Here is a 26,174-nt window from a genome sequence, read left to right as displayed (position 1 = left end):
CAGAAACCACTCACAAAAGCAAGTATGTACTTCAGCCATTTAGGATAATCAGACCAGGAGAGTATAACTTCCTCAGTGGATAGAAAATCTGCCACAAACTTTGATTTATGATAAAAGAAGTAAAACCTTGTCTTATCCAGCTGTGTTGCGTGTTACTCCAAATGAGAAGCAGAAAGTACAATGAGACAGAACAAAAAATCAAGTAGTTATCAGTACTCAGAAAAGGGCACATTTTGTTGTTGATCGGGACATGGAAATGATGAAAGAGACTTTTTAAAAATAAATTTAATTCTCAGATTTGGCACGGCAGTGAAACTCGTCCCTGAGAGGAGACTGCAGAACTTTACAGTAACTTAGACCGATTTCCAGCATAAAGAGATCATCTACAGAATATTAAATAAAAAATAAAAACAAGGCAGATTTAAAAACAAAAATAAAAAAGCAACGAGGAGTAATAAAGATAAAAGAAAGAATAAAACAGTAAGGCAAAATGTAATCATAAAACAGAACAATCAGCAACAAAATTATGATCACAGCAGCGTTATAAACACACACATAATCAGCTTCAATCTGGCATCAGCCAAGAACTGAATGTTTCAACATCCTGCATGACAAGTGAATCACTACGTGGTCAGTTTTGAAAAGTCTGAACAAGGCACGAATATTTTACTGACTGGAATGTGAACAGTAAGAAAAATGCTGACTTTTCTCATTTTAACCTCTTCATCATCACTGGGCTGCTGAAAATCAAGTAGAACACTTTGTCAGCATCTGGTGGTAATGGAGAGGTTCGATCACATAATACATCAATGTTATTTCTGACCAATACCTTGACTAGTTATGACAGTAAAAAAACAAAAATTAAAATAAACAAGCATACAGCACATTTCATGTAAAGCAGGAAGTTTAAAGAGAAGAGCATTAAGTAACATTACCATTAAATCGATGACAGGCTATAATGCCGTCTTTGAGCAGATTTTCCAGGTGATCATATTAAAGCTTTGACCAAAAAACAAACAGAAGTCTGCCTAACTTCTTAACTCCAACTTGATATAGCTGAAAAAAGGCAGTGGGTTAGTATACTGTCAGAACTACAAATCACTGATATTTCTCATCAACAACTGCCGTTTTCCACAAGGCAAAACAAAATAATCCGCCTTAGCGTGTCACTTTATAAAAACTAAAAGAAAAACCCCAAGTTAAAAATTAATCATTAAGACTTTTCCCCATTTCTCTGTAAAAACAAGCCGCTGTAGCTGAAGGACATTCACGGCAGAGAAGACAACACCTTAATCAGAAACAACAAATTGGGGAAACTGAGGTACATGTTGGTGACAGGAAATAAAACAACTACAAAACAAAACAAACTAAAAAACCCCACCTAAAAATGAACAGATTTAATAAACATGAACTGTTCTGTAATTTATAACATGACAGAAATGACTACGTCTACCATTTAGAAAGTCAATAATAAAATAGATTTACTTCTATTTTGTCACAAATAAAATAATTTTTTCCAGTTCAGACTCATGTGCAAGACTGAGTTGTATAATACAGGGCCCTTTTATGTGTGTGTGTGTGTGTGTGTGTGTGTGTGTGTGTGTGTGTGTGCATCCCTGCAGTGTGCCTTTAAGTTCACTTTGTCTTTGGATCAAGTCTTTCTTCTTGTAACCTGTAGTGCAGATCAGGGTAACGTTGTGCACAGCAGTATCTTCACATACAGAATCTTCCAGTCTGCGGGACTCACCAGCCAGAACCCTCTGAGTAGCCTGAAATACGTCCAGTGAAAAACTCTGAGCAGTCGTATGTCTTTAGTGAAGACTTTTACTGCTTCCACCTGCATCCCACCCTGAGTGAATGAAGATGGTACCCAATCTGACGTCCCATTCTCCACTGCTCAGCAGGTGTTGCTAAGACACATCAGGAGTCAGGCTTTGGCCCTAAAGTGCTCCGGGTGCCATGGGTGTAACCATGGTGATGTCATAGTGTGGCACCAGGCGACAAGGTCACCTGTGGCTTGTTGACATCTGTCGATTCCACATGCCACGTTTGGAGTGATAGTGATGGAAAAAGTTCTTCAAGTAGATCCTTTCCACTTCCAGTCCAGACTGAAGGATCCTGGAGAAGGTAACAGACGAAGATGAGACTTTTAGAGGGTTTAAAGGGAGTGAAGTCAATTGTTCTGTCTCCACAAGTCTTCAAACAGGAATGAAGGGCAGAGGTCAGGTATAGGTTATTGCACCTGAGTGAATGTGTACTTGTATGTGTGCAAATGAGACCAGAGCGATAAGTGGGTGCATGTTTGGCTCTGTATGTGATGATAAGTCAGTTGAGCTGGACCCTGTAAGTCACAGGATGCCAGTGTGGAGGGCTAAGCAGAAGGGCAACATGAGAATACCGGTTTGTCCTAGTGAGTAGCCCGCGTTACAGTAGTTGATATATGAGATGAAAGTGTGGATATGCATTTCCATGCCTCCACCGTTCGCTGATATTATAGACATGGAAAACATGCTTTTATATGAGAGAAGAATAACTGCTTAAATTTGGCAGCACGCTGTTATCACTGCGGACACACACATGTTCGAGCCTCATAGAGGGAGGTTTGGGTTCTCACTGGGTACTCTGACCTCCTCCCATACACAGCACATGCATGTTAGGTCATTTGCTGTGGTTAATTGTTCACTTATCACATGTAAATCGCTTTGGATAAAAGCGTCAAATGCACCACATGACAACAACAGAATTATGTAACGAACTGATTACTTGGGTGCAACGAAACTAGCTTCGTGTATGAACATGTATTTATATGCATGTCACACTGCCAATGAGTCAAAGAGGGATTTGAAATATTTCCAAGTTGAATAAAAAGTCAAACTCTTGTTCGGCAGCAGCAGCCTGAGCTTGATATTTTCACATTTGAAATATTTTACTCTTATTTGTGTACACATGAAACACAACAACAGGGATCAAAGATGCAAAAAGCATCTTTGACAATAATTAGATTTTCTTCAAAACTTTAATTAGGAACAAATCAATCAACATAAAAATCAAATAAGAAGCCATTCTATCTGAGACACCAGGGAATGAGGAACATACCTGTCAAGTAGTTCCCAGTCTTCTCCTCCCCAGCGGTCTCTAAATTCCCTGGTGTTCATTCCTCCGACAGCATCCAGATCAGACTTATAGATCCCCAGCAAGCCGAAGCCATTCACTTCCCAGTAGCCTGCAAGCAGACAGCACAATCACACGTATGATTTTCATCTTCAGAAAGACTCAGTTTTCTAATCCTATTCTTTAGCTACTTGCATCTTTTGTGTTGAGCACCACATCTTACATTGTCCTCTGCTCTTGTTTCAGAATGATTTAGAAACAAAAACTCCCACGCATCACGTCTTGCGGCTTGACAACACAAGATGTGGTCGGCTATTTACACTGTTGCAGCCAGCAGGGTGTTTAAATATGTTTTGCTACACATAATAAGGAATGAATCAAAACTGTTTATACAAGCAATTATTACTTCTATTCTTCATTTCTGCAGTCACCCAGGTTCAGGCTGCATTTACAAAGATTATTTCAGCTGATTGAGAAACTGGGAAAAACAGGTTTTAGAAACCAGGTTGGAGGAAACAAAGAAGTAAAAGAAAACAAGTTTCTTTGCAGAGAATAGCTCACAAATACAGGGAATTTTACACTACAGTCTGTCAGAACACAAAAACGTAACTTGATTTAAATGATGTGAGTATCCTCTCTTTTCTATGTTCGTCCTCTTGGTCTGCTCAAGATAAAAAAAAAAAAACTAAAAAAAAACCTGGCTTTAAAATTGTTCTAATTCTAATGTGACTGATGATTTGCACTTTTATCCAATAAAGTAAAGCTGTAAAAGTTAAGCAGCTGAAGCATTCCTGTTGGCATAAAGACATGCAACACTGCAACAACGAAGTCAGGGCAGGGTAGAACTTGTAAGTCAGGAAAGTCCTGGTAAGTCGGGAACTAAGCTATGCTTGGAAAAAACAAAAGGTTTGTTTACCATTTACTCCAAAGTGAAACTTCAGAGGGTGACATTTAGATGGAACGACAAAAATACTGTTATATTCAAAGCTGCCAACATTTTTTAATGTAGATTTTCTTTCATTCACGCTTTATTTAGTGGAAAACCATGATAAAGATGTGAAGTTTCTCTTCCTACCTCTGGCCTCTAGTGGGGTGGTACCACAGTTCAGTCTGAGGACTATAGGAGCAAAAGCCATGTAGCCTTCCACACAGTGCTTCCTGATCGTGTCAATGATTGAAGAAGGAAAGTGGATGTGGAGGTCACAAAGAAACACAATGCTGTGGTCATCCTGAGGGAGAGTATGGAGCGAAAGATGAAAATCAGAGTGAAGCGATCTATCCAGACATTTCAGGTAACTTTGCTGCTCTCACATTTATGAGGTTGGCTCCTGCTTGCAGACCAGCAGAACGCTCAAAGTTCCCGCTCAGCTTCACGTACTGGTACCTGCTCCGTTCCACATGCACAATGACAGCATACAACCATCATGAATGCTGCGATATAAGCTTTTATTCAGAGAAAAAAAAAAAAAATCCGTATGCAAACACACATACACACCTAGGGAGCGATGATTTCTGCAGGGCCCCCTTCACATCCATGTCCGTGCTTTCAAAGTCTGTGATGATGAGGTTAAAGTTTGCATCTCCCGTTTCCCTGAACAGCTGCTCCATGTCTACAATCAGCTGCTGCACCCAGCGGGCCTGATTTTTCACTGAAAAGGATTTTTATACAGAATACATGACTAGAACATTAAGGAGCATCAACACAGATGAAAACTTGGAAAGAGGAAGAAAAAAAAAAAAAGTTTGGTGAAAGTTGAATTTGAGTCTGACTGCACTGCAGCGTTAAAGGTTGTACCGTACCTGGTACGATGAAGTGGACGGTTGCAGAAGGATTCCAGCGGAAGCCCACTGGGTTGCAAAGAACAATTTGTGGCTTTGGTCGCTGGAAACCGAAGTCCCTGCTGCGATGCCTACTGTGGCGGATCAGAGCATAGATGTAGTGTGTAAGACGCAGCAGTTGCCCGTTGGCATCTTTCACCTCCAGCTCCAGGAGATATCTGCTTCCCTGGAACCCGTCTACACGCTTTACTACATTAACAACACGCTCCAATGTAAACTGCCTGTTGGGACAATCAGAGACCCAAAAAGAAAGAGAAAAAACACAAGGCAAGCTGTAAAACAGTTGCAGTCTATACATAAATGTGTGTACAAGATGCAGAAAGCAAAAAGATGAAGAACAGAGAAGATGGAAATAACTCATTCCGCCGAGTCTGATTAAGGGTCACGGGGAAGCTGAAACTGATTCCAGCAGTCTTTGGGCGAAAGGCAGGGTACATCCTGGACAGCTCGCCAGTCCATCGCTGGGCGATGGAAATAACTCTCAAATTTAAAATAAAATTCATAGGTTCCAGTGTAGGTCATTGTAACCAGTGCATAGTTCAATGGATAGTGCATGGTGTTTAGATAACTTCCATATTCTACATTGTCAAAAAAAAAAAAAAACAGCATAGCACTTAAAACTGGAATATGATTTAAAGGACAGTATAAAACGTCAGATTTTAAATAATTAATAAATCTATGCATTGTCTTAAAAAAGTCCACTAAATTATGTTTTAATTATGTAAATACAATTTACAGCCAAAGCTCTATTCTACTCCAGTATTTAGCTGCCTTTTATGAAGAAAAGAAACAGGCATTTAGGACAAACCCCTCCAAAACAAACAAACAAGGAAAAACTATTACAGTATTTCTAATATCATAAACTGAATCAAGACTGAATAAAATTTTAATTGTTAATGAATTAAAATTAGGAAATAAGGAATAAAATCAAATACTAATCTAATCCTTGGTGATATTTAACTCAAACCAGAACTTGTTTTAGCTAAATCCATGTGCATGTTAAACAACACACACACACACACACACACACACACACACACACACACACACACACACACACACACACACACACACACACACACACACACACACACACACACACACACACACACACTATCACTTGTGATAACTAAAAAAAAAAAATCCACGTTTTAACCTCCACTGGAAACTAAAATACACTAAACAATATACTTTCATTTTGATCTTTTAACAAAAACAAAGTGTACAAAACTCTAATTATTGAGAAGTAAATCAAATTTTTAATAATTTTAAAGTTAAAATAAGTTGAATTTTTTTTACTGGTTAAACCATCACAGTAAAATACAGATTCAATGCTTTTAAGAATTAGGAAAATAGTTTAATTTAGTGGGCCCAGTGCTGAACTGGGGACCTGTCCAGGGTGTACTCTGCCTCTCACACAGTGATTGTTGGGATAGGCTCCAGCTTCTCCACAACCCTTTATCAGACTAAGCACTTAATAAAATGAATGGAAGAATTTAACTTAGTTGCATTAAAAATGCTTTGCTAATAAGTTTTAAGTATATATTTCTCTGTTACACATACTTGCACACAGGCTCACAGATTTACCCATGATGCTTTGCATTTAGATGCTCCATAAAAGCCTCGACCAGGGGCAAAGCCTCAGTGGGGGGAAGCAGCAGGTTTCCAGAGACATTGCAACGCAGATCGATCCAATCTGAGCGATGTGCCTGGAGGTCCATGTGGTTCACCTGGAAGGTTTGGTTCCAACTGACCTTCGTGTCAAACACTGGCGCCGCAGTAAGATCCTCATCATCCACAAAGTCTCCTGTTTGCCCCCAGGGAGACTCGTCATCCCCCTCCCATGTGTCTTTCTTTGTTTCCCCCCCTTTGTTAATAACACCATCCTTCTTCCATGAATGATCCCTGACTACTCGTGTGTCTGACTGCGCTCGGTCCACTTTTTCAGGATAAATCAGCCTTTTTCTATGTACGCGGTTTTCTGCAGCTTTCTGTACAGGGATATTCGTCGCTATCTCTTTTTCTTGTCGTTTTCTTCTAGACTCTGGCTCCGCTTGACTTGACCTTACCACGAGGCGGTTGGCATCTTTCCTCAGAGTGGTAAAATGCTTGGTGTTGGCCAGGTGGAGCCCTTTCTCCTTGGTAACTAACTTCCACCGACTGGCCACCGTGTTTCTTGGAGGTAGGCGAACATCCCTCTCTGGGCTTTTCAGCTCAGAGTGTCTGATGCTCTGGTTTTGGGTAGAATTAGGTTTATGAATCCTTTGAATATGATTCAGTTCAGAGCCGAGTTGCTCTGATGGAACGGTTGGTTGCTGATTTGGTTGAAGTTGCTCTTTATCAACTTGTTTTAATGGGTTCATCTGCTCTGATCTCTTAGGAAAAAGTACTTTTGGCTTCTTTTTCTGTTTTAACTTTGCGTTTGATTTTATTAATTTAACAGAGCCCTCCTGTTTTAACTGTATCCCATTTTGCTTTGGATAATTGGAGGTTTTCACTGGCACAGACGGCACAGATTCGGTACGATATATTGGTTTTGAGTGAGGCTGTGGCACCGTTACCCTGCTTGGTCCCATCTGAAACTCCTGCATGTGCAGGATTTTATCCGTGGAATTGTCCAGAGTGTGGTTAGTATCTTGAGTGACCAAGGAGAAAAGTTTGCGCCTACGTTTCTGAACATAATCGTCATAATCATCTCCATAGTCTGGGAAAAGCACATTGCTCATCCGCTTCACCCTGGCTTCCTTCTCTTGCTTATAGACTTTTCTGTCAATGTTGTCATCCTCGTCAAAATATGACTTCTTCCTCTGGAAACCAAAATCTGGCATTCACCAGAAGCAGAGTCAGTAACAGAAAACTACATGGTTTTGACAATGCATGTGACTTAATTTTGCATTTAGTAGAAAAAATAATGCACCCGATACTTCTACCTGCATTTCTTTTGTCCCGCGTACTCTGAAGGTCTAATTTCATGTATCTAGAGAAACCAAATCTGGAAGACAAAACACAAAATTGTTTAGAGACATGCAGGAAGTCACTTAATTCAGAAATATCATAGGCAAAAAAAAAAACAAAAAAAAAACGTTAAAAAAAAAAAGATGTAGCTTTAAAAAAAAAAAAGACTTTTCAGACTGAATAACACTGAAAACAGAGCATGCTTTGTTGGTGATACAGCTGAGGCAAGGCAGGGGTATAAGGGTAAAACTACTTGTTTATAAACTTATTCTAAGTGAGCGCGTCAAATTTTCTCTTAAAGTCTCACATTTTCATTTTGTGAGGGCTCTCAGGGTAGAAGCAGCTGTTCTCCGTCTCCATGTGTGTGAGCCGGGTGTAGTCATTTGGGTAGATGTAAGACATGTGGACCTGGAGTGATGAAACACAGTGACATGCAATAAAATGTATGACATCTTGCTGTTTAAAACCAGAAAGAGACATAATACAGGTTATATCCTTCCACATGGATCAGAAATGTGCTAAAATATAAACAGCACACACAGATGGATAACAGGGATCAAGATGGATGTAAACTCAGCATTTTTTTTAGATTAGAAGGAAAAATCTGAACTAAAATATGGTTAAACTTGCAGTTATTTTGGACATGTCTGTCTAGTAAATAGTCCAATGTAAATAGTAGAAAGAAAGTGCCTTGTTTAAAAAACAAAATCATATAAACACATACAAATTTAAACTATTTAAAAATAAGACTATTTTCAACTGAAATGACAATTTCAGTCAACTTTTCTTCAGAAATATTAATGATATTTGAAAAAATGACAAGGCTATTTCATAAAGGGTGGGTCAGACTTTAAATTTCTGACAAAACTGTTGTTTAACATATTAAAAAAAAAAGAAAGAAAAAAAAGTAGTTTCCCAATACCTATGCCTTGGGACAAACATGGCTGGTTCAACAGATTTTGACATCATACATGTTATTGTGCTCGATAATATGAAAAGAAAAACATGTCCTGACTGTTTAACACAGTTTGACTTCACCAGGAACCTCCCCAGTAGATTAATAACCTAAACGCCTATTTTGTTGTGAAATGCTTTTTAAATATGCCATTAATAATTTGCATAAAGTGACGACTGACTTTTTCCATTCAGCTCCCTGAACAACTTGTACAAACAGATTTTATTTTATCTGACACTTAGCCAGAAGAAGTGTGATTTACAAAAGAAAAGTAATACAAATACTTACAAACTGCAGCCCCTGATAACGCTGCAGAGGATAGTCTTTGATTGTATAGCTAGGTTTGTATAAGCAGTCCGGGAGAACACCTTGCAGGAAGTTGTTGTTTATCAGACGAACTGCAAATAAACACAAAAGGCAGATTTGAGTAATGATTACTTTAAGCTTAGCAAGTAAGAGGAAATTACTTGCTACAAACTTGCATCCGGGACGGTAGGAAACAGAGTTGTGTAGCAAAGTCTCACCTTTGTAGAGTGTATCTCGTGCGTCGTCCCTCAGCATGTCTGCAGCAGCACTGCGCCGTTTCGTGGGGGCGTCTTTGTGGCTTGCAGCCGTCTGTGGTATGTGAGCAACATCACTCATCAACAGAGCAGACTCATCTGTCAAGCAGAACCAAAGGGCATTGGAATAAAACAAACGCTTCATGTTTATTGCAAAATGAATCCTGTGACTTGCAGTTTTGAGCAGCCACGCAGAGCAATGAAGGCAAACAGTTTCGGATTGTGCAGTTTTTACTGTGTTTGACGTCTTTTCAGACACCTGGAGTGACGTGTGTACTTACTAGCATAGAGAGAGATGTGCTTTGAGTCAATAACCGTAAACCTAAAGCCTTGGCCCAGGAGCTTCCACTGAGGGGAAAACAAACAAAGAACTGCATGCCTCTTACACTTCAATACGCACATTGAAAGCAAAAAAGGGGCACAGACTTAGCATGAGAGCCAGAACCAGCGGCAAGAGTTGAGAAAACAGAGGGAGCACAGTACTTACTGCCACCTCCACGTGGTCCGTCCCTCTGTCATTTTGCTTGTGGATAACTTCGAAAAAGTATCTTTTCTGAGCAGACAGCCTGTCAGACATTCAAGGTTCACGTTAAGGACTGTAAGAGTGTCACACCAACATTAACTGGCCAATCAGATATAACCTTGAAGCTATAAATGCAGGATCTTTTGCTCCCAGGCTGTATGGGAAAATGATAGATATTTTAGTCACAATAACAGCCGGCTGTCACTGAAAAAGCAGAAGTTACATTTGTGAAACATAATATGTAAACCATAACAAAAAGACGATAAAAAGATTGTATTTTGTTTTTGTACTTAATGTTTTTTTAACAAAAAGACAGACGTGTGAAAACTGATAACAACTTGCAGAAAATTTCATACGATCGTAACCACTAGGCTCTTGTTTTAGTTGCATAGTTGCAAAAGCAGGTTATCTGTGGCCAGCGTGAATATGAATCATATCAGAATCATGATGGGGAAGCTGGGTCACATACCGCCTGAGAAACAAACAGCAAGTCTTTAACTAAATCCTCTAAAGTATTTGAAGCCACTCAAGTGCTGGTAAAATACCCTGATAATCCCTAAATATTTGAAATAGTCTTGGAAGGTTTTTGCTGAACATTTTTATTGATGTTGATACATTTATAATGCATCTATGCAAAAAAACAAACAAATCAATTATTGTAAAGCTTACTCATCTTATAGCTGTTCTATCCTTGAAGATTTTCCCCTGTAGATTATTGTTAAAATAAGATCCAATCTAAAGTTAACAATTCAATGTGTCATTTTTTACATGCAAACACAAAAACTTACACTGTGACATAAAATGGACTAAATACAATGAGACAAAACCTGCGTTTAATGCCTTTGGTTTGTTTACTGATCAATAATGTTTTATTTTTTCCAATAAACATTCATACCGAATGGCCGAAACTGGTAACATTTTGTTAACTCTGGTAATTTCAAAACTTTTTAACTTTATTAATCAGAGAGGAAAATTAATAAGCATATGTGTTGAGAATGGTATTAGGATTGAGAGGTGTGGAGTGCTAATGGGAGAGCCTTGTCACTCCAATGGTGCTGGGAGGGAAAATTTTACCTGCATCTAGTACTCTCATCACAGACATTTTTTTGTTAGACACTAATGTGCCCTTAGGGTTCAAGATGTCAGATGACGACTACACAGCAAATCAAAAGGCTCTTATCACAGAAACGACACTTAGTTACCTGACTAAAATACAGCAAAGACAGTCAGCTTGACAGCCGAAATAAAAACTGTCCACAAAGAAGTGATTTAAAAAGATGAAAGTACAAAGATAAGGATTCAGAAAACCGAGGAAGCCGTTGCAGATTGCACATGAAATTGTTTTTCTTTTTGTTTTAATTAATTTAATATATTGAGCTGCATGTGAACCCGAGCTATAAATATCTTTGATACAAATCCATTTTAGTATTATAATTGCAGGAATCTTCAGAAAATAAGCTGAGTTTTGTCAATTTTGGACTATTTTTAAATTTAAATGGAACACAGAATCCTAAACATCCTGTTCCCTGCATGTTTACTGAAATATGTTGTCGCTCTGCCAGTTCTGCAAGATCCACCAGAATTGCTTCCATCCATAACTGTAATGTACCTTTCTGCCAGACAACTTTGGGGCAAATACCTTTTCTTTACATGCAAATACACAGTGGAATGCATCAATCAAACCTTTAACCTTGGGCATTTCTCGTAGAGCGACAAAATGTATGTTTGTGTTGGTTGGAAAGTTTTTACTTTATATGGCTTTTGTATGGTTTTTATTTTGCCCTGCATTTAATTTTGCCCTAAAACACAGATGTAAATTAGCCTGAGGGTTCAATGCATCAAATGTAAACATGTGTTTGAAACTATTAACAAAGAAGTGATTTAAAAAGAAGTATAAAGATGAGAATTCAGCAAAAACAGCAAACCTAGGAAGCCGTTACAGATTGCACATGAAGTTGTTTTTCTTTTTGTATTTAAGTATTCAGATCCTTTAATCAAGTAAAACTACTAAAACACAGCTACAATAAAAGAAAGATCTTAATATAAATACTAAAGCACACATTAACACTGCAGTTAAAATATTACTATAGGCTGAAACAAATGATGTATTGAGCTGCATGTGAACCCAAGCTATAAATATATTTGATACAAATCCATTTTAGTATTATAATTGCAGGGATCTTCAGAAAATAAGCTGAGTTTTGTAAATTTTGCACTATTTTTAAAGTTGAATTTAACATATGGAATCCTAAACAGCCTGTTCCCTGCATGTTTATTGAAATATGTTGTCGCTCTGCCAGTTCTGCAAGATCCACCAGAATGGCCTCCATCCATAACTGTAATGTACCTTTCTGCCAGACAACTTTGGGGCAAATACCTTTTCTTTACATGCAAATACACAGTGGAACGCATCAATCATACCTTTAACCTTGGGCATTTTCTCATGGTGCGACAAAATGTATGTTTGTGTTGGATGTAAAGTTTTTACTTTATATGGCATTTGTATGGTTTTTATTTTGCCCTGCATTTAATTTTGTCCTAAAATGCAGATGTAAATTAGCCTGAGGGTTCAATGCATCAAATGTAAACGTGTTTGAAACTGTACATGATTCCTTATGAATAAAATAAAATAAAATAATATAATATAAATGCTCCTGAAATTTTCAGTTGAAAAAATATCTGCGTTACTAGCTGTACTTAGTTACAGTCTGGACTCACCCAATTGGTTTGGAGGTCTGACTGGCATACTTCTCAAATTCACCTGGGATTGTCCACTCTGTGCCAGTCTACAGAAGAAAAATTTACATGTAAATGTATAAAACAGAGACAATTATGACAAAACCACAAACTCATAGGGAGATAGCAAGCATAGATACCTTTCCGACCCACGCCAACAACTGCAAATTGACAGGGGAGTCATCTGTGCTAAGCCACAATTCAGAGTTGTCATCAGAGCTTAAAGCAAACACAAAGTCACCTGAGAGAACGGGAAAGGGAGAATCATGGATAAAACTAATAAAAAAGTGAAATGAGGAAATGATTAAGTAGAAAAAGAGCAAGTGAAATAGCAGGCAACAGCTAAATTAAAAAGAGAATAATCAGCAAATAAATTAGCTACCATTAGTGTATGGATGTAAATAACCAAATATCCTGAGCCCATAGTTGGTCCATTGAGGAGACACAGCCAGTTTCTGCACCATAGTCCTGGACTGAAAGAAGAAATGCAAATTCAGGGATTTCATTGGCTCAGCAGGGATTACACTAGAAACATTAGAATTTTGCATGCAGATGTAGAATGTACCTCTGAGTGAAAACAAGTGAAGGTGTGAGAGTGCATACATGCTGGAATGTCCTCTTTGCACCATAAAACACCAATGTAGGGTGCATTTCAGTCAACTGATCATAGAATTACTCATATGTGAGTAAATGATACATAGCAGATAGAGTACACAAGAGTGTTGGTAATGTAGTCTGGTGTGGAACATGACAAAACTCAGATGCCATCTTATTACATAAAAAATATCTTAAATACCTCATCTCAAAAGTAACAGTTTGTAAAAGTAGGAAGTAATATAAAAATGTGTTCTAACTGGAAAAGTTTTCTGTCACTATTACCTCATGCATATTGTATCATTTCCTGAACAGGCTGAGAACAAAGTGGTGTTACTCACATGAGGATATAGTGGGTAGTGCACGTTCTTGCGCAGATCAGCTGTTGAACTGCCACACCAGTCTTCAAACACATGCAGATTAGCCTGTCCTTTAAACTGTAGTGAGAGACAGAAGAGTATTAGCAATGGCACAAACATTCAGCAGATGAACAGCTAACTATTCCACTTCACTGCTGAGCAAAACAAAGCTAACAAACACACTCTTCCTTAGATGCCACTCGCCAGTAGTGACAGAAGTACTACATCACAGTGTCATCCAATCCCTACAACTCCCTTGTTTATAACTATGTATTCTTCAAAGAGTCTGCATAAAATGATCATTTTAAAAAAGAAAAAAGGACAAGCTACTGCTAATGAGTAATGTAGAGAAACTGACTAAATTACATAAATAGAAAGTAACACAATCAAACTGATAAAGCAGCTGAGCTCCAGAAAAGGCACAAATGTTTAACATACACCTCTATGATATCTGCCAAAGAGGCCATGTTATCTGATCTGTGTTAGTGTTGAATGCAACAGTGACAAGATACTGCACGTCAGAGTCGAAATCACGAGAAGCTAATCAGATTTCATTAGCAATTGTGCTAAACAGGATGCCGTCAACCGCACATTTCAATTTAAACCTGGGGTTCAGTGAAAAGGCGGTGAAATAACTACCTAGGACTGCATCAGTGTGTACATCATCTAACATTAAAGACCACTTCTTTAGTCGGAGAAGCTCATTCACTGCGAGGCTCGACATTGGAACTTTAGTTGTGCTGATTATCCTCAAATAAAAAAGAAGAATGATTAAAGTTTATTTGGACTTTAAAACCAATGGCACACTGAAACAAGTTTGGAAAGAAGCAAAGAAAAGGCAGCTAAATTTATTTAAAGGGGTCCTATTATGGTATTTCGAGTTTTCTGAGCTTTCTACAGTGTTACAGTGTTGAATCCTCATCAGACATGTGAACGGCACTGTTTTTTATCACCTAAACGCATGTTTGAGTTTTGAGTTCCAGCACTCTCTCCGTTCGGTTTCCATGGTGATGAAAAACGCGTTGTTTTAGAGAGTTTTTTCTACTTCGAAATCATTGTGACGTCCCGGGGGATAAGGTTCGGTGATTGGTTACCTTCTACTGGTTAACAAGGGCATGTACAAATACATCAGGCGGGTGGAAAACGTCGGATGAAGTTATTTCCAACGATGGCTGGTGAGTTTACCAAAGAGAGACATCCTGCTGCATTCGTTGCTGTGGGTTGCTGTTTTCCACTTTGTTTTCAGGGTCTGATTCAGGTTCCAACATGTAGGGCTGTATGCTATGTGTTGACATTATGTTTAGTTTTTTTTTAATTGAGTTAATATTAGCCTAATCCTTCTGTTATGAGATATGTTACAATGACGGCGAAAGCAGTTGCGGTGTGCGCTCCTGCGGTGCGGAGCAGCTGACCAATCAGTGGCAACTTATATCTGGCGGGAGGTGGGGCTTAATGCGGAAGATTCTCAATCCACTCGTTTTGCCCACAGGTTGATCTGACAGCCTACGGAGAGGGTCAGTCTGAAGTAAATAAAGCGATTTGTCACAATAACTCGATCAATCCCAGCCCTTCTGGGCTCAGAAATAAAAATAAATTAGCCTGAAATGCACATAATAGTTCCACTTTAACATACAAGTAACACGGTTCTGGAAGAACCTACAATGAACAGATTAACTGGTGGCAGGTAAAAGTGTCAGGATTGGGTATAAAAGGGGCACCCAGTAATGGCTTCTTCTTCCTCTAAGGTTGGTCAGTGAATATAAAAAATATAATTCACTTTGCATTCATGCCTGCTAAGTATTAAAAGGATAGTATTTGTTGCACTATTGAAAACTTCCCAAATTTTAAAGTAGACCTAGGAAGACCATTTCCATTAATTTAGCTTTCATATCCAAGTTCTTCCTGAAAAACTATCAACAGGGTGGTCAAAGAGGTGTTGGTGACTCATGAACACTGACTGCTGGTGTTGAAAGTGACTGGAGGTTGTAAACAAAACAAATACATTTAAAAAACGCACAATTTTTAACCATGACTCCTCAAATCTAGCCATGTACGTTTGAGCCTAAATCAGATTCAGAATATGATGGGTTTTGTGCAGTTGTAAAAACAACAAACTGACACTTTTGACTGATCATAAAACCTGAATTGTGACCTCAGGATTGGGCTTGCCCCCTTGAACTGTAGCATCAGACTTTAAAATCATTCATTTCTATATGACATAAATGTTGAATAGACCTGCCTGTTTGACAAACAGAATATTCATTCATTCATTCATTTTCTGAACCGCTTATTCCAATTCAGGGTCGCGGGGAAGCTGGAGCCTATCCCAGCCGGCTTTGGGTGACAGGCAGGGTACACCCTGGACAGCTCGCCAGTCCATCGCAGGGCCACACACAGAGAGACGAACAACCACACTCACGCTCACACTCACTCCTAGGGGCAATTTAGAGTGACCAATTAACCTATCATGCATGTCTTTGGATGGTGGGAGGAAGCTGGAGTACCCGGAGAGAACCCACGCATACACGGGGAGAACATGCAAACTCCACACAGAAAGGCCACTGACCAAACCAGCCAAGGATTGAACCAGTGACCTTCTTGCTGTGAGGCCACAGTGCTAACCACTGTGCCACTGTGCAGCCCCAAATAGACTATATTTATTTGAAATATTAAATTTCTTATTCAATTACATTTATACATCTATTCCTGCACATAATATTCCATCAAGTCAATGCATTTGGAAGCTGCATCATGTGTTTCCTTTAAGAGATTTGCTCAAGATCTGGTTTTGGCACAATGGCAGATTATTATTTAGCAGATCGTGTTTCAGCTGTGCTAATCCATTGTTCTCTGTAAGGGCCATCCCATGTCTCCTTTTTCCTCCATTTCTTCCTTTCTCCAACAGATGTGGCCATTTTGAGCCAAATAAAATCTAACCAGGAACCAATGATTATAAACAAAGGTGATTTCCACCTCTGCTTGCAACACAGTTGGACATATTCTTCATATTATAAAGATAGCCATTTCCTTGTCAAAAAGAATAAAGATGGCAAGGGCCAGATACAGAATTCCCATCCAGAAAATGAACATGAATGTGTTTTTCTTTTTTAACTTTCAGAAGCCTGATGTCAGGCTGTGCAAGTTTAATCTGATACACTGGTCTATCAAGAATTTCCCAGTAGGAAAATGTCTAATTTTGCATATTTTTATTTCTACACAGCACAATTTGATTTACAAATCATGCAAACATTTAACCTGACATTTTCTGTTCTTTTCTTTTTTTTTTTCCCCTGTTTTTGTTTTTAGGAGCTCACTAAACCAGCGTTTCTTAAACCTGGTCCTCCCCACTGCCCTGCACGTCTTATAGGTAACCCTAATTTATTACACCAGACTCAGATCAATGGCTCATCATGAGGTTTTCATAGAACTTGGCAAGCAGTGAAGTTAACCTGCATCAGGTGTTCTGGAGTTGGTAGGAACTAAAACATAGAGGGGAGTGGACCCCGAGGACCAGGATTAAGAAACACAGCACTTTTCAGGATTCAGGAAGATTCCACTTCATGCAAAATAATCTTTTCTTGATTTTATCTTTATTTATTTGTTTTACAAAAGAGTCTATTTTCCTAAATATAAGAAAACTTCTAAAATATATAAAAGGAAAAATTAAATTAGATTAACATTCCTGTTGTGTTTGGGTCACATCTGGCCAATTTACTACCTAAAACACTAAAATAAATAAATATTTTGTTTTACATCTGATTGCTTCAGGACTTTATGATATCCTCCACAGTGTGCATATATACATATAAAAGTAATGATCACCAATTTCATTAAATTTTGAGTGTTTCAGTCAATCTTGTTCCACTTGTGGTTTTCCCGGTCAAAACAGATTGTTATAATGAAAGGGTATCCACATTGTGTTCAGTCATCAGAAAAGAAAATATCCCAATACACACCATGGTCAATGGCAGTATGTTTGCTCAGGTGACAAAAAGTTGGTCAGTTAGTTTAATATCTTTTATGTAATTTTTAAAAATATAATTTAATAAAGTTTAGCATTATCATACAGAGAACATATCAGCTGTTTCCCCTCATGTTGGCTGACACAGGGCCGTGTACTCCGGGCTGACACACCGGGAAACGAGTTACCGCCATCTGCACAGGATAACACCATTCACAGCGTAGTCAGGGCACTGCAAAGCAGCCAATCAAGATGACTCAATCTGAGGCTTGTGATTGGTTAAAATTATGGCACATTGCTTGCGCTTCACCGCGCTGAGCGAACATGTTCACAGTACTGAACACAGATGCTACATTGCAAGTGTGTGTGTGTCTACACAGATAAGGGCAAACACAAATGTGTTGAGTGCACGGAAATAATTTTTGTTGGTTCAGATTAGATGTTGCGCACAGTGGGAAAAGATTTTGCTAAAAGTTTAACTGATGTGCTTGCTGAAAGTGGTTTTCTGTGCCATAGAAAACAGGCACCTGAGGAGACTTGCTCTGGTCTTCATCCCTGCCAGGACAGGGGAGGTCAAGAAAAATTGGGAAATGTCACAAAGATGATACCAGGGCCAACATGAACATCTTGTGTGAACATTAAGGCAAGTTTCCAGCACTTTTACCAGGATTTAATGAGGGAATTAAACTGGAGATGACAAACCTGGAGGGGAAATGCGTGTTTGGGGACACCTGGAGACAACTGGACCAGGTAGACCTCCAGGTCCGCATGGGTCTGTTGGTTATAGCAGGAGTCTCAATCAACAAGCTTACAGAAAACACTGTGGGATTAGGGGTGGGAAATCGAATCAAAAAATCGGATATGGGGATTTTTTTGCTTCACAATTTTAAAATAAATTTAAAAAAAAAAAAAAAAAAAAAAAAAAGGTTTTTTGTTTTTTCAAATAACAATAATCCATTATAAAATTTTGGTCATTTTTTATTTATTTTTATTGATCTTTTTACTTGTCTTCTTGGGCATTAAAGCAGCAGAACGATGGCATGGCTACTGTGTTGTTTCTTCCTAACTGAAATTAAGAAAAATGACGAGCAAAATAACGTTTTGTACATTTGTTTTTTTTTTTCCTTTTTAGTCAATAAAAATCAGCAATATTAAAGAATTGTGAGAATTGCAATTTCAATCGAATTGGCACCCAAAAAAATCAAAATCGTATCAGGATGAAGCATATTTTCACAGCCCTATGTGGGACGCAGACTGCATAAGGCCTACATCCTGGGTACTTCTGACCTTACACCACTTTCATCACCTTTCAAGAATTATTCAATTTGAATACAAAGATGCACATGTGTATGTAAAGTGCCCTGTGACAACATTGTTGTGAAGTGGCACTATACAAATAAAGTTGAATTGAATTGAACTTTTGTCATTTCTCCACGGGAGAAATGACAAACTGGCAACCACCTGCGTGTCATGTGCATGGATTTCTAAAAACACAAGCGCATACACACACTTATTTAACATTACAAGGAATACATATTCAGTGGCTATTTGTATTTTCCCCTCAGTTATTCTGTTAACAACTACTCTCAGATACTGCCCACAGCTAAAAAGAGTGTTTAATAATAAAAATAGTGGAGGTTAAGGGGTTTTGCAATTATTTAAGAGCAGATGAAACAGGCCGATCAAATTTCATCTGTAATACCAGAGTAAGAGGAGGGGTGTGTGAATACGACAGATGGTTAAAGGAAATGTAAATGTATTTTGCGTTTTCATGCAAATGTTTTCATGTGACAGAGCACCTAAAGAACGGTTACTGTAACATCACTTCAGTCAACACAGTTAAAGGGTCAGCAACTTTTTTTTTTTTTTTTTAAATGAGAAATAATGTGTGTTTTGTTACAGAAATAACAACAAATGAATAAAATATGTACAAGTTATTTAAAAATGCAGCAAAATATAAATAATTACTTCCAAAATATACATTACAGTGCAGGTCTGAATGTGTTTCTCTCTACAAATAAAATAACAATGTATAGTTAAGAATGGTACATTTTACCACATAAAAGTGGGTTAATCCATTTTATGGTTTGTGAATCAACATAAATGGAAACTGATGTAGAATTTAAACAATATCCAATAAATATATAGACTAATGAATGAAGGAACTGATTAATAAATCTGCGAGGAATTAAAAAACCTAAAATGGAATACACAGAAACATGATCACAGTAAATGTTACTCTGAAGTCTACTCACACTGGCCAATACAGGCAGACAGAGTAGCAGCTCCACCCCCTAACTTGAAACATGAGGTGCGAGCAACTGGCCAAAGCACTGCCCTGCTTAATATAGTGGAAACACGATGACTCCAATACAAAACAGCGGAAGCAGCTGGAGTCTGTTGCAGGAAAGACGCTTGTAAACAGGCAAATGGACTGAGCTGGGAGGGAACTGAGCATGCCCGGGCAGACTATTCAAAGTTCAAAGGAGGTGAGAGTGAGTACTTAAGCATGCAAGCCATGCACAGACAGACATACTCACCTCTGGTTTCCAAGTTTGTGGGGTGTAGCTGGAGACCCAAGAAGCTGAATCCTCCACAGAGTCTGGTTGATCGTCCCTTCTCACCTAGAAAATGCATTTACCCTGGTTTAGTGCAGCTCAGTTTCCATCGCACCACCCCCCCTACAAGCACAGGTTTACATCGCCTCAGTATTAGTTACCACTCTCTTTCCCTCCATTTTCTTGCTCACCCTTTGGTCAAGCATGACTCTCCTCCAGTTGTTGCCATCAGTATCAAGATTTATACCTGAGAAGAGGAGAGAGAGAATGATGAGAGCAGTGATGGGTAACTTTGTGGCAACGTGCACCATCGCACATTTTGCTGGGGATTTAAAATAGCTTTTTGTCTATCAAAAGAAGTTGATTTAGTAGTTATTCTTACACTGGCTTTTGCTGACTTTACATTTAAACAAAATTTATTCTAATTGGGAAATAAATGGCTCAACCTGCTTTGGTGAAAGTTAACAAGAGTTCTAATACAACTACTGAAAAACAATCCCTGACAAACACCCAGTAGCATTTCTTTGCCTCATGGTTAAATTGAGGTCACATGCCAGGCTTGGTACCCTGATACAAGATGCTTTTCCATCTACTTCTCACAGGTTTATCTTGCATGAACAATGAGGCTCACTATCCACGAGGAGTCCCACTTTGCTCCAATTCAGTCCTGTTGACCAGTGAATGCAACTCATCTTAGTCACAGGCTTCAAAGAGGCGTCGCGACAGAGCACTCCTCCTGTGTTGGCAAAATCTCAGCCCCACTAGCAGAGCACATGCAGAAATATAAATCCTTCTGATTTGGACAGTTATCCCCCAAATCACAGCAATGCATATTTGAGAACTGGACTTTGCTGTCTGTGTTTTCTGAGCTTGTGGTTACAGTGACTGAGCTGTAGTTAGTGTTTTTGCAAAGGTCTGTCATTATCACCAGGGTGGAGATCTCCAGAGTGGTGATTAAGAAGAGCAAGAAGCTTTTTATTTATTTTATTTCTAACTTAAGTTCAACAGATTTTGCTCCTCATCTGTTTAGTCAGTGATTTAGTGAAATTAGGTGAAGCAGCTACATGTTTTCAGTTCATGCCCTCCTAACAGGATGCAGAAAAGCAAAGCAAAGTGGAGGATGACTTCAGAAGAGACCATTTTCTTTGTGCTTGGAATCCATTTTCTAAATTTGGCATTGCTGCTTCCCACAGGCATAAAACAAAAAAAGAAAAGTTTCTACTGGACTACGTGTCAAAGTCAGAAAGTACCTCTGCACCCTTATGAATCTTTTAAGAGACTGACTATGCAAAAGCAACAGGAAACAGTGCAGTTTACATAATCAAAGAGTCCTGATCAAATCGCAGCTTCTAAAAGTTGAACAAGTTTAGTTCATTGAGCTTTAAAGATATATTTATGGTGTATTACGATGCAAAGTTGCCCCTAGGATGTGTGCAGGTTTATCGTTATGTTAAACACACTTTGCAAGCTAAAGTTGGAAAAGTTCAAAAGCAACCAGACACTTGCTGAACATTTCTTGGGCAGCTGTGGACCACCTCAACTTTTGCAAACCAAAACTGGATTAATCATTATTTGACAAGAAGCATCCCGTGCATTATGCTTTCAGTGGTTTATAAAACCCTGTTTTTAATCATTGCACAGCAAGTCAAGTATGCTCTCCGTGATGCTGGTGTGCATGTTTGCTGGTTAATGATCAAGAGAAAACTTCAGACCCTCAGATAATTAAGTAGAAAAGGCAAATCTGTTTCTGTGAGTAAGCTTTGGGAACAAGAACACCAGCTAATAGTTTCACAAATTCATAAACAAGACTGAGGGAAGTTTAAAGAAAAACAAAAAAAACCACACAAGCTTGAATCACAGCAATGACGTGAAGGAAGTGTGCGGAGAAGAGTAATTCTGGAGCCAAAAAATACACAACCTTATCAGTGATGCTTCTGATATGAATTCTGCAAACTGGCATGCCAGTGTTGGTCTATTACTTCTGGGTAAAGACAACATGTGTGGAAAGGAGCTCTCGATATGCTCAGATGATTCAAAATATTTCATTTAACTCAGAGGAACAGTGATTCTCTTCCTGGTAGTATCTGGACTCGGTCCAACTAAATAAACAGTTTAATTGCCGCAGGCAGAGTCAACCAAACACGAAAACCTGAACATAGATAAGGTGAAAGCTTAACTGTTTCACCCGGGAAACTTTAAGTGCCTTATGATGTAATTCGACCATTTTGGGATAGCGATAGATTTTATTTCTTTTTAACCTAATATGAATTTATACTTAATGCGAATTTGTCCCGATAAATTAGCAGCTTGAGGCAGTAACCAGCAAATTTAGTGTAGATCCTGAAGAGCAAAAACATGCAAAGCAGTCAAAAATGTTGTTTGGGATGGTACAAGCAACATTTGAGCCTTTCTGCAGGGGAATAAAACAAATAGTTTGTTCTTTTTACTCATGAACTTCACTATGACTTTCTGTATTTCAACAAAAGGATAATTCATAAATACAAGAGAATCCAAGAGGCACAATCTCAGGACATGTACGAACTGCAGCAATTTAAATATTGACTGATCCTCTAGCAACATGCGCTGTCTAAAGCAGTTTGGTGTCAAGGGGTGTGGTGATGAACCCGTTAAAGCCTCATAAAAGCAAATCTATAACCCCCATTTCCAACAAGCAGAAGGACCCTGAACTGTAGTTTTAAATCACACATTAATAAGGTTTCATTTAGTTCTCCATTCCCTAACTTCAAGTTATTAAAAGAATCAGGTCTGTTTCTTTGTTACCGAAACACTAAAACTGGCGCTTAGGGTCACAAAATGAAAACAGTTTGTGAAGATTAACAGGTAGAAACTAAAAAAAAAAAAAAAAAAAAAAATCTATGGCATCACTTTATCCATAACACAGTCTTTGAACAATAAAATAATTTAAATAAGCATACTTAACATGGAAAATGAAAAAAAATAGGAAAAAAAATCCATTCACCTGCGATTGAGTAATTCAAACAAGTCATGACAATTACGCAACATGCTAATTTCACTCAGGTTGAATTCCCTGCACAGATGTTTAAAGTCATTAAAACGCTGATTGTCAGATGATGCTGTGGTTATAAAAACCAGAAGCTACATACGAGCTCAAGATGACAAGTAGGATTAATGTGTTTGTTGTCAGTCTAAACTTCTGAAACATTTACCTGTCATGCAAAAGCAATAGGTGGATGGGTGGAGCACTGATCAGATACTTGCTCTAAATCCAATTTCACCTCACTAATGAATGTATGATCTACGTGTTTATCATACAGACCTGTCTGAAGGCTATCTGGAATCCTTCTTACTGAGGAGTCTTAGATATAAAGGGTGCAAAAGTTCATTATATGCACAGAGTCAAACCAACACTATTTTATTTTAAGTGGTCTTAGAGGGGTTTTGATAAGAATGATGAGTGCAAACATAAAACAAAAAAAGGAAAAAAAAGACAAACCAAACAAAAACTGTTTCTTTCTGTAAAATATCATGTAGGCCCCTGAAGCTTTTTCTGAATGAGTCAGTTGCATCCTGCTTTTATATTATCATGAACAGTTACATAAACTTATTTTACCACAATGTGATTTCTTCACATGTCCTGAATGACTACAGTGATGCAGTGATTAGCACTGCAAGCTCACAGCAAGAAGGTTCTGGATTTCAGCTCCCTATGCTGCCAAAGGTCTTGTCTGAATGCTCCAGTTTCCTTCCATAGTCATGGATTTAAGGTTATGTTTATCCTGAACTGCCTGTAGGACTGAGCATGTGTAGGTAACTTTGTCAGTTAACGCAAGTAATTTTATTCATACCCATAGGTAGATTTGCATATTTTCAGTCGAAAACACCTGTGAATCCAGTCCAATAAATAGCTTGCCTTGAATAAAAAAACATTTGAATACCACATTTATTTAACAAAATTGTTTATGTTCATATTTATTTAAAATAAATAAATGGATAAAACTGATCGAAACATTTCCGCCACCGAAAATTATGTTTAAATCCCCAAAGAGAAAATGGATATTGAGCTAAAACCCAACTTCCAAACCCAACTCTTAACCAAAATAAAATTCGTTTTCTTTAAAAAAAAAAAAAAAAAAAAAAATGGATGAGTTAATGAGATTTAACTGTATAAAACTTTTTCCAAGTAAACAGAACATTTCTGCCATTTTAAACTGCCACTTGGTAAGCAAGCTAAAATATCACAGTTCATGTAGCAGAAAACGATCTTGGGTTTCATCATATTGCACTTAAAAGTTCTACTGCAAGAATTTCTATCACCCTTTCCTCGAAAGCAATGCAACAAGGGAGCTGCAAGCAAAGAATGTGTGCCGAAACAATCCATATTAAGGAAAGTCCTAGCATGCTTTTACATATGCTTTGTTCAAAAGCATGTGCCTCATGTTTTGTTGTTTCTTTCAACAGCAGATTGACTCTTGATTGTTTCGTCTTGATCCTCTCAGTTGTGGTGGCGACATCCTTGCGTCATAACAGACAGTGAGAACGATGCAACAGATGGAAAGGTGATGTGTGAATAAGTTAAAGGAGCAGGAAGTTTGGTAACCCAGAGTGAGAGACGAGACACCCTTCCAAGTATATGTGTGACCTGACTTTTTGACCTCCCCATCCCCCTCTCTTACTGTCTTTCTCACTCTAAAAAAAATGCCACACACACAACCCACTGCTTCTTGGCTCTAAGTGTGGCATGTATTTCACCTGCTGTAGGCTCAAATTTCCTTGAAGTGCAATACATGACTGCAAATGCTAACCTCAGGACAAGATGCACCTCATTTTGCATTCAGTTACATTCTTAACATTTTCAAAAGAAAACCTCCAAATTATTCTCACAACAATCAACACTTTAATAAAAAATTTAAGTTTTGGCTCAGAAATCATGAGAAATAACTCTGTCTAAATATGTTTAGAATGATTGGGCATTTTGTTGGATAACACCAATTCCCAGTGTGCTGAAAGATGGTTCCAATGGCTTAGTTTACCTACATTTGTACATAGATTAGACACCAAATTAGAAGCTTTTAATTTAGTAATTCGCCCAGCTCTTCTAAAGCAATAGCATTTTTTCTAAGCAAATGTATGTAGGATGGAATTATGTTTTGTTGTTGTATTTTCGGCTTGTCAGTCTCCTCCGAGTATGATCTCTTGCATCTTTTCATTAAAGATTTATGAAAGTTTATATCTTGACACATCTATTTTCATCGTTACAGTTGAGCCAACTATAAATGAAACAGCTGTACATGCTTCTAACACAAATTTAAGTGTCAAGCACTTGTTGAATCACAAGTTTCCAGCCACGAACTTACTGATATTACTGCTCCACATTTTTGCAGCGACCATCTCATGGTAGACGGCGAAAACTCCGGCCAGCAGAATCGCCCCAAACAGAAGATATCGGACATTTCGCCGCAGTTTCTTTAAGGGAAAAAACGCTACGATCATCTTGGATCCGGGAGAAAACTTGTTCCCAAGTCACTCATTCGTCGGATCACCCGCCTTTTCATCAGCCCGGGATCGGACACACCATATGAGCGGACACCAGCCGCCCGCAGCTCCTCTCTCTGGTGGTGCAGCGCACTACCGGCACCCTGAATGATCCCGGTGCGCGGATCCCCGGGTGGCTTTCATCCCGCGAAAAATCTCCCACCCTAACCTGGGATGGCCCGGTAACTTATACTGGTTACTGTCGACCATTTAAATATTTAAAAGAGTTTCCTGTTGCTCCAGATTACCGAGCCTCGTCCCCGCTGGCGTGCTGACCTCTGCTCTGACTCGTCTCGCATTAATGCGCTCGCGAAACGGTACAAAGAACGCAATGAAGGGTGAAACCTCACACCAGCTTTTACCTCGTTTGCAACTCTGTCAAGGCAGCCTGAACAAAGCGGAAACACGTTTACAAGTCCGTTCACGTAAAAGCATAATACATCACAGATTAAAAACCTGGTAAAACAGTGCTTTGCTTGGTATTTTCAGTAACAATATAATCTTCCAAA

At 38.5% G+C, this 26,174-nt stretch overlaps 1 protein-coding gene across 1 annotated transcript; it reads right to left on the bottom strand.

Annotated features, from left to right (window-relative positions):
* Positions 1 to 267: 267 nt before the first annotated feature.
* Positions 268 to 25,891, bottom strand: b4galnt3b (beta-1,4-N-acetyl-galactosaminyl transferase 3b). The gene is made up of 20 exons (XM_079260185.1): positions 25,488 to 25,891; positions 20,343 to 20,398; positions 20,134 to 20,217; positions 13,615 to 13,710; positions 13,062 to 13,152; positions 12,820 to 12,920; positions 12,662 to 12,729; positions 9,908 to 9,986; positions 9,702 to 9,768; positions 9,385 to 9,519; positions 9,149 to 9,258; positions 8,213 to 8,313; positions 7,881 to 7,942; positions 6,538 to 7,771; positions 4,912 to 5,171; positions 4,607 to 4,760; positions 4,423 to 4,495; positions 4,187 to 4,340; positions 3,097 to 3,223; positions 268 to 2,118 (listed from the first exon to the last, which is right to left on the bottom strand). Exons 1-20 carry the CDS (start codon positions 25,621 to 25,623, stop codon positions 2,007 to 2,009), a joined length of 3,300 nt encoding a protein of 1,099 aa, XP_079116311.1. The 5' UTR covers positions 25,624 to 25,891; the 3' UTR covers positions 268 to 2,006.
* Positions 25,892 to 26,174: the final 283 nt, after the last annotated feature.

Source organism: Telmatherina bonti (genome assembly GCF_933228915.1).
Source record: "Telmatherina bonti genome assembly, chromosome: 2".
Lineage (NCBI taxonomy): Eukaryota > Metazoa > Chordata > Actinopteri > Atheriniformes > Telmatherinidae > Telmatherina > Telmatherina bonti.
Note: the sequence above shows the minus strand (reverse complement) of the source record. Positions and strands in the feature narration are given on the sequence as shown.

Bases quoted from the DNA above. Each gene is read 5' to 3' on its own strand.
- b4galnt3b (XM_079260185.1), bottom strand. From the start codon at position 25,623: ATGATCGTAGCGTTTTTTCCCTTAAAGAAACTGCGGCGAAATGTCCGA. The intron at 5,172-6,537 runs GTAAATCTGTGA...TTGTCCCAACAG, and splicing joins CTAAATGCAAAGCATCATGG to GCAGTTTACATTGGAGCGTG. The intron at 4,496-4,606 runs GTGTGTATGTGT...GGAACGGAGCAG, and splicing joins CAGAAATCATCGCTCCCTAG to GTACCAGTACGTGAAGCTGA.